Here is a 7,399-nt window from a genome sequence, read left to right as displayed (position 1 = left end):
CACAGAGTTTACACACGCTGCACTTATGTATTCTGTTTTTTCTTTTTTTATCTTCTTGTATATTTTCCCGCATGATCCTCAGTATTTCATGCAAAGCTCACAACCAGAACAGGTGAAGTAAACAACCATAAAAAGGACATTTTACTTGAGAAAAAGACATGCTGTTTAAACAGTCACAGTCAAAGAGTCACATTATGTTTTCCCAAGGTAAAACAAATCCAACAAAGCAACTTCTAACATGCAAAAACCAAATAGGTCCTCCACTCCACAATTAGACATGAAAAGGCTTTATTCTCCGTTTACCAAGTTAAAAAACAAATCCAACAAGGCTGCTTCTAACGAACAAAATTTACTTTTTAGATCATTGTCTAAAAAAACAAGTAGGTCTTCCTTTATTAAGGCTTCTCTGTAGTAGGATACAGCAACATTTAATAATTGGATCCTCCGTCAATAAAAATAATTCCTGTTTCAAAAAAGCACACTAAAAACCGAAATAGACACTTGATAAAAGAGATAAAATATTGAAACCTAAGTAAACACACCCACTAGGTGGAGACAGGTGTGGGAGTTACGTGCACGGGCAAAGCTGGCAGTAATATTTTTCTCACTACAGTTACTGGACTCATCTCAAAGAGAGACGAGGCAGCCTACGAAGAGAAAGTCCTGCAGGTGGCAGCCTGGTGTTCCGAAAGCCACCTGGCACTGAACACCAAGAAAATCAAGGAGATCCTTGTATATTCAGGAGGCACAGCACCAGGGATGGGTATCGTTTAGGTTTTATCCGATACCGGTGCCAAACCGGTACTACCGATACTACCGTTTAAGCACCGGCACCGTGCCGGTGCTTAAACGGTGCTCAAACCGGTGCTTAAAGAATGGAGAACACAAAATTGGTCCAAAACCCTCTCATGTTCGGCTGTTTTTTTTGTAAAAAGATAACAATGTTAGCCTTTTCTGCAGCTATGGGGCATATATGGTATCACTCTTGGTTGGAAGCAGTGCTTAAACAATGGAAAAAACACAACCTTTGTCCAAAAACTTCTCATGTTTAACTGTTTTCCACTTTTTCTTTGGTCATTTTAGCCTTTATGGCCAGGGTGAAGGGAGTATCTGCCATCAAACAAGAAGACAGCCGCATGTAGCTATGATGATGTTTGCTAGTTCACCTTACATGCATTAATGTAGTAACGTGGTTAGCCTACTCAACGTAAATTACACACGAACAACATTAACCTTCCTGCCTTCTTGGGACCTTTTTGTGCCACTGCTATGTGTTAAATGGCTGCCATTTCCACTGTGTTCAGTGGAATATAACCAAACTTGCCACAGGATAGTTTTTACCTGTCAATGTTAATATTCCAGTGTGAATTCCTTAAATCAGCCTAAAATGGCTGAGCAGCAGAAATCCCCACACCCATCACCCTGGGGACCATTTTCTGCCCATTGACTTCCATTATAAACGCTATTTTTCAACCCCAAATTATCATCATATGATTTTATTTTTTCTTCTTTTCTTGGATGTCAATGAAGACTCAGGGCCTTGAAGTTTTAATTTTTAAATTGCAAAAAAAATGCAAAAAAAATAATGGCAGGTCAAAATGTATGTTGGTGCCAATCTTTGGTCCATCTAAAGGCCTACTTATAATGACAATCACATATTACTTCAACTGGTTTTTTGTGGAAATATTTAGTTTCGTTTTTTGGTTTTTGGGGCTTATAACACAGGGCGCTCATGTAATAACACTGGGATTTGAAGGGTTAAAACAACGAAAATATAATTAAAACTTTACATGAATATTTCAGGGAGAAGTAGTTTTACAAGGTTGGCTAATTTAAAGTGGAATAAAATATGGATATATGGTCTTTTTATGGCGTGGCTGAGAATGGTCCCTAGGGTGATGGGTGTGAGTTTTTTAAAGGATGGCAGGAGGGTTAAGATACTCACGCAGAGAAGAACGGCTGCTGCTGCTGTCATCATCCGTCATCATTTCTGCTACACTGGCAGGGCTAGGGGCCAGGATTCTACTCCTCCGGTTTTTGGGGGATGTTGCTAACTCCGGGTCAGATAACAGGCACCACACCCGAAGTAGATGTGCTCTGTGTGAGGTCTCGCGGCAAGCTATCAAATACGGCACATTTCTTGGCTTTTAAAAAAAATGCTATGCGTCGCCAGGTGTTTCATCGGATTTGAGGTGTTACCTCCTTTGACAGTATCACAGTATCACCTTAAAGCACTTGTTGCAGGCTGCTGAGTTTGCATCTTTTGCTGTGAAGTACAGCCAGACTTTTGACCGCTTCGCCTTGGGTATTTTTAATCTGTAGCTCTGCTCTACAAGAACGTACGTACCTGGGCCCACCTACTGTCCTCGGAAATGTAAAATGATTGGCTAGAATCTAAAGTGTATCACAGCTCAGGAAAAAAAAGCACCGAAATAAAGCACCGAAATGTGCGCTGCTTTTCGGTCTGGTTACTACCGTTTATGTCAGATACCGGTACCCGTCCCTACACAGCACCCACTTAGCCGCCTTGTACATCAATGGCGAGTGTGCGGAAAGGGTCCACATCTTCCGTTTCTCTGCGTCCTCATCTCTGCTGAGATGGACAAACAGCACCACAGCATTGGTCAAGAACTTCACGAGGGTCCTCAGGAAGCACAACCTGCTACTGACCTTCTACTGCTCATCCATCAAGAACCTGCTGACATACTGTATGGTACGGCAGGTGCATCATGGCAGACAGGGAGAGGCTTCAGCTGCCCTCTCCCCTCACTGGTGGACATTTATACCCCACCCCCCGCCCTGCTGTCTCAGCAGAGCAACAAACATCATCAAGAACAGCTCCCACCCTGGTTTTGACCTGTTCAACCTGCTGTCCTCGAGGACGTGCTACAAGTGCATCAGTACAAAACCTAACAAATTCAGGAACAGCTTTTTCCAAAGCCATAACCACCCTGAGCTCATACATGCACTGACTACACAGTCTAACCCAGTGGTCCTCAACTCCCGGGTGCTGACGAGTCATTTGGTACCGGGCCGCGAGAGTTGAGGCTCGGGTGTGAAATTTATGGTTTTTATCGTTTTTCAGCGTTATTTTTTTAATCGTTTTTATCGTTAACTCGATTTCCCTGGGTCTTTTCCCATGTGTTATGAATAAATCTTCTGTTTTTTGGTACCGGTACTGGTTTTATTTTATTGTATTTATCTGCAACACCTTAAAGACTGGTCCGTGAAAATATTGTCGGACATAAACCGGTCCGTAGAGCAAAAAAGGTTGGGGACCGCTGGTCTAACCCGCCAACCAAAGGACTTCCCTCTATAGACAGACTATGCAATATTTAATCTGTTGAATGCTTGTGAAAGTACTGTATAATATGTGTACTGTGCAATACCATTACTCTCTCTGTCCAAATATCTGCTACCCACTGCATTTGATCATCATTACTATGCAATATTAAATACATGCTATAACCCACACCGTATATAAAATCCTTATTTATTCTTGAAAATGTATACAGCACCGCAGAACTGTGCACAACTCCTTCCCCTCTGCAGGAGTTAGGAGTTAGAGCAGGGCAATATGACCAAAAATATTTATCACGACATACATTTGAAAATTTGCAATAACGATATAACTGACGATCTAATTGACACTAGACAAAATACTTTACAACTCCACAACTTTATTAGTGCAAAAAAACCAAACATCAACGTATTTCCACTTAAACAAGCAGCTGTTTTTTATGTGCATTAAAGTTATATAAAAATTTGCAGTGCAAATGCAAATTCCTTGCTGACAGTTTAACCAAAAAGCATTTCCAGTGGAAATTGGCCGACATATCCTCAGCATAACCATGTATAATATCCACAGAACTTAAAAAGAGGTTATACACACACAATAAGGTAACATTATGTTGAAGCACAGTACGTATCACTCCGCGAGGCTCCTGCCTACGATAGCCATAATGCTCCGACAATCCATCAAGCGGTGCGGTGCAGATTTTCGAGCGCCGCGTACCACATAAAATCATTTCGAGGTCAGTAAACACAACCAGAATTCATACATAAGGCACACGGGATTATAAGGGGCACTGTCGATTTTAAGGAAAATCAAAGGATTGATTTTAAGTGCGCCGTATTTTCCAAAAAACACGGTAATAACGACGGCCCGCTAGCATGCTCTACCAAAAATAGTGCTTTGTTGTGTATCTGACGGACGGAAGCAAAACCAGTTCCACACCACTGAAGTTGCAGCATTTTTACAAACCAATTCTGGTTCATCCGTTTCATTCAACGATCCGCTTTCACCCTCCTCATTCTCCGTCGCCACCATTCTGCCATGTGCGTATTACCCATATTTTATCACAATATTTCATTCTCTTATCGTTGCCCGACATTATACCGGTATTACCGTGAACGGTATGATATGGCCCAGCCCTATTAGGAGTTGCTTTTAATCTCATTGTACATGAGTATAGTGACAATAAAAAGATATTCACTTCTTTCTCAGATTCACCTGAAGATAAATGTATTTTATAATACAGAGAAATGGCTTGTCAGTATGCAGATAATATGCACAATGTAGCCAGATTGCACAAGCCTTTTGGTTCAGAATATTTCAGCCTTACTAATATAAGAAAGACCTATTTTGTTCTTTTGTGGTAAAAAAAAACAAAACAAAAAAAACAAACTTATGTGGCTGTTTCATGAATCGGATTGTAATTTTGTGTAAGAATATTTCCATGCACACATAAATGAGCACAATTGTGAACTCATACTGAATAGAAAATTTAGTCTGTTTTGTAAATATAGCCATCTAGTGTTTTAGAAAGGAGAATTCTTAAATAAATGCATTACCAAAAACAAACTTATGTGTAATAAATTTATTTGAATTAGTAATATACAAAACATATATAATAGCAAATGTTTAATATTTATATGGCTTATTATACTCAACATGGAACAGAGTGCTACAAAAAAAAAACATACAAAACATAGCTCTACCTCATATATATTTATAAACGTAACTATTCACAGTGAAACAACTTAGAGAATCACGCAACAAAAGAGATTAAAATATTTAATATATCCCTGTCTGGAAAAAATTCTCTTTGAGAAGAATAATTTTTACTGCGTTTCCTGTTGTCATTTTCTCACCTTCCCAGCTTGTTGTCTGTGCAGTGGCTGTTCTCTTTCTCTCTCACCCTCACTCTCTTAAACTCGCACCTCCCTTATGCTTCTGTGTGCGTGCATGTGCTGGGTCTGTAACCCCTGCCCCCTTCCTGCTCAGTGGACCAATACCTGTTTGCAGCGGACACTCGACGTCACGTAGTTGACCAATCACGTACGACTTGAACGGGGTAAAAATCAGGGGGCGGGGAGGGGAAAAAAGCGTATCCGATTCCTGGGCAGGAACCGGATTCTATCGTTCACTTCAAAGTGCCGGCTCTAGAGCTGTTTTGTTCCTGACCGACACGACACATCGCTTGTGTGAGCTTATGGTGGGTACTTTAATTTGCAGTCTATGGCCATTCCACCCAAATCACAACATTGACAACACTCCGATGGTCGCTGTCATTCATGCTTTTCAAAAGTGACGAAAACATTTGAACGATATTTAATATTTAAGCTAGTTGTACTTTTTTTGGGGTGGGGGTAGCTCCTCTTATTTTTTCATGTGTCAGGTTGCAATACGTTAAAAGTTTGAAACTTTTACTTTGAATGCGAAGGGTCTCAGTTTCCGGTTTGCTCCACTTTTTTTCGTTTTAATTTTATCCTTAAGAACAAGCTGGTTACAGAGACAAGCTGGTTTTTAGGTGTGTTTTTGTTCAAATCAACAATAAAACAGGGAAAGTTTTCATGTTATTTGGGAAACATAACCTGTTGAAGAACCAACTCATACATACACTCAAAACATACACATATTGCAGCTTCGGCTACTTTATATTAATTATTCCTAGTACACAGACACAAGTTAAACGAGAAGGTTTTGCTGCTGCATTTGTTTTATTCTTACATATCTTGGTGAAAGACACTGAACACTAGTAGCAGCTGAAGTACAAACACGGAAACTTGTCAAAGCATGCAGTGTTTGGAGGAAGCGCTGACGGCAGTGTGCGAAACGTCTTCAGGTCGCTGTTTATGACACAAGTCGCGCCAATGTGGTGGAATGGACGGAGCTGTGGACAGAGGAGACAGGTCGGCCCTCAGCAGCACGTCGAAACCAACAGGAGCTCAGGAAGCTCTGCACCAGTGCCGACTCATCCAGAATCTGGTGGACATCTCGATTAGCAGCCTCCTGTCTCTTAGGACAAGATGCGCCGCATCCAACGACTTCACCCGGCGGGAGATCCGTACTTTAGAGGTACGTTTAAGATCCAGAGGTGACCCAGGTTTCTACCAGCTGTTTATCCAGTCTTTTGCTTCTTTGAAAGCAAGAGAATGATTGTATTGCATTCGCGATTTAAAGACATGCTACGCCATGTTATCTCCTAGATTCCGTGACATAGAAAAGGTTGTTCACTTTGCAGCAAGTTTTTATTTATTTTTATTTTCTTTTTTAAAATTACCCTCTCATATTATATTTTAATATGACTATAATAACTATGAAAGGGAGAGGTGGATGGGGTGGGGCTCTCGAATTTAAAGTTGGGCAGTCACACAGGAGTTAACTTTAGCTTCAAGTGCAGATTTCTTAAAACCTTCGAAGACATATGCCACAGACGGTAAAGCACAGATTCAAAACAAACAAAAAATTATGAGGATGAACTGAATGTAGCTTCTTCGGGTCCAGGGTGCTCCTGTCAGTCATTTTCTCTCACTGTCTTCACTACTGTGGCTTTCTAGGACTCTTCAGGAGGTTAGCATTTGTAACATGTACTTTTCCTACACTCCTCCACTTCCTCCCAAGGTACAAAAAGTTATTATGTGTCCCAGATAATAAATGCAATATCTCAATATGCAGCTTATTGTTTATTTTCTGCAAAGTCATTCCTGCATTTGCCACCAACTTTCCAGTTTGCTCAACACAGCTCAGTTCTGTTAAGCTAAGGAAAAATAAAATGTCATTACATAGCACCAAATAATGACATAATTCATCACTGGGCCTTTTACATAGTAATTTTTTTAAAAAAAGTAAAGTTTATAATATTATAGAAAGAATAATTTTGAGTTAGCACTTTAGCACTCAATAGTAGGGAATCACTTTAATATTAACATTTTAATAGCTCACGTGACTGTGAGCTGCCTTTGGTTACTGAAAATGATCTCAAAATCCTTGAAGATGTAAAGTGAATATTTTGACAGCAATTAGCACTTAGGTTTGTATTATTATTTATGTACATCAAATCACATATAAAATTGTATGTTGAATTTTGGCTGTAGCTCAGGAGGTAGAGCAGGT

The 7,399-nt window shown here is 40.1% G+C and overlaps 1 protein-coding gene across 3 annotated transcripts in view; it reads left to right on the top strand.

The window, feature by feature from the left end:
• Positions 1 to 5,416: 5,416 nt before the first annotated feature.
• Positions 5,417 to 7,399, top strand: part of LOC113036074 (kinase suppressor of Ras 1-like) — a 54,739-nt gene continuing 52,756 nt past the window's right edge. For 2 of the 3 annotated variants that reach the window (XM_026192116.1, XM_026192118.1), the window contains exons 1-2: positions 5,417 to 5,498; positions 6,129 to 6,361. In XM_026192116.1, coding sequence (XP_026047901.1) covers positions 6,167 to 6,361 — 195 coding nt within the window. In that variant the 5' untranslated portion in view covers positions 5,417 to 5,498; positions 6,129 to 6,166. Of the gene's footprint in view, positions 5,499 to 5,762; positions 6,362 to 7,399 lie in introns of those variants that run through there. The other variant, XM_026192117.1, reaches the window with a different exon arrangement.

The sequence above is a fragment of the Astatotilapia calliptera genome, chromosome 14 (assembly GCF_900246225.1).
Source record: "Astatotilapia calliptera chromosome 14, fAstCal1.2, whole genome shotgun sequence".
NCBI classification, from domain to species: domain Eukaryota; kingdom Metazoa; phylum Chordata; class Actinopteri; order Cichliformes; family Cichlidae; genus Astatotilapia; species Astatotilapia calliptera.
Note: the sequence above shows the minus strand (reverse complement) of the source record. Positions and strands in the feature narration are given on the sequence as shown.